This window comes from Cotesia glomerata, linkage group LG7 (genome assembly GCF_020080835.1).
Source record: "Cotesia glomerata isolate CgM1 linkage group LG7, MPM_Cglom_v2.3, whole genome shotgun sequence".
Classification (NCBI taxonomy): domain Eukaryota; kingdom Metazoa; phylum Arthropoda; class Insecta; order Hymenoptera; family Braconidae; genus Cotesia; species Cotesia glomerata.
The window spans coordinates 20556510-20557353 of record NC_058164.1 but is presented as its reverse complement, the minus strand read 5'-3'; the positions used below and the strand labels follow the sequence as shown (position 1 = coordinate 20557353).

General features: G+C 42.4%; 1 protein-coding gene across 1 annotated transcript in view; it reads left to right on the top strand.

The window, feature by feature from the left end:
• Positions 1-591: 591 nt before the first annotated feature.
• LOC123269738 (ATP-dependent DNA helicase PIF1-like) overlaps positions 592-844 on the top strand; it is a 1662-nt gene continuing 1409 nt past the window's right edge. Inside the window, exon 1 of the mRNA XM_044735573.1 lies at positions 592-617. Coding sequence (XP_044591508.1) covers positions 592-617 — 26 coding nt within the window. The remainder of the gene's footprint in view (positions 618-844) is intronic.

Genomic DNA, 844 nt, shown 5'->3' with positions numbered 1-844 from the left:
CATCCCACTGATATCTAAGCCTAGAGAATTTTCCTTCTTCAACTGCCTTTTTAAATGCCTCCCTGTTGCCACAACTATCAGCACCATAGCTCAGCAGCAACTTTGTCATCTGGACGTTCTTGTTGTCCACCGATATATTTATCGGCTGAGTTCCATCTTCAGCTTCTACATCCGGGTCAGCTCCGTTGTCCAGAAGGAACGTAGCTCCATCGTAGTTGTTGTCCTCTACTACAAGATGTAGTGGACCCCAGCCAGCGATATCTTCATCCTCGTAATCGACTGTTCCATGGAATCTTTCACCGACGAAAAAGTCAACGATGTCTTGAGCAGCGGGGAACTTCTCCGTGGAAAGTGCCAGATATAAAAACCTCTGCACGTTGACTGCCATCGCCGGAATTTGAGGATTCTTACCCCACACGAGCTCGTTGACTTTGGTGTAGTTACGAGTTGCGATGGCTTCGTAGAAGTAGTCGTCGATGGTCGCTTGGTATTGAGCTCTGATTTCTTGTAACAGTGCCATGATTGATGTGGAAATGTTGAGTAGTTGGATGTCACAGAAAGCAAGTCTTTTCAGTTAGAGCAAAATGCAGAATGATTTTCTTCGATGAATTGATGGGGTATTTATACACATGGGTAATAGACTGTAACCCAATCAATTTTGAAAATACCCCACTTAATTCAAAACCGAAAAATAATTACGCTCTATTGACTAAATTCACCAAGGACATGTAAATAAAGAACTAAAGACTTTGCAATTAGTCCTACCGAAAGTAAGTAATGTATGTAAAGGTTCAAGACTAGGAATTTTGAGCGCAGGTATGAGGCGAAGCGTAGTTAAAATTAC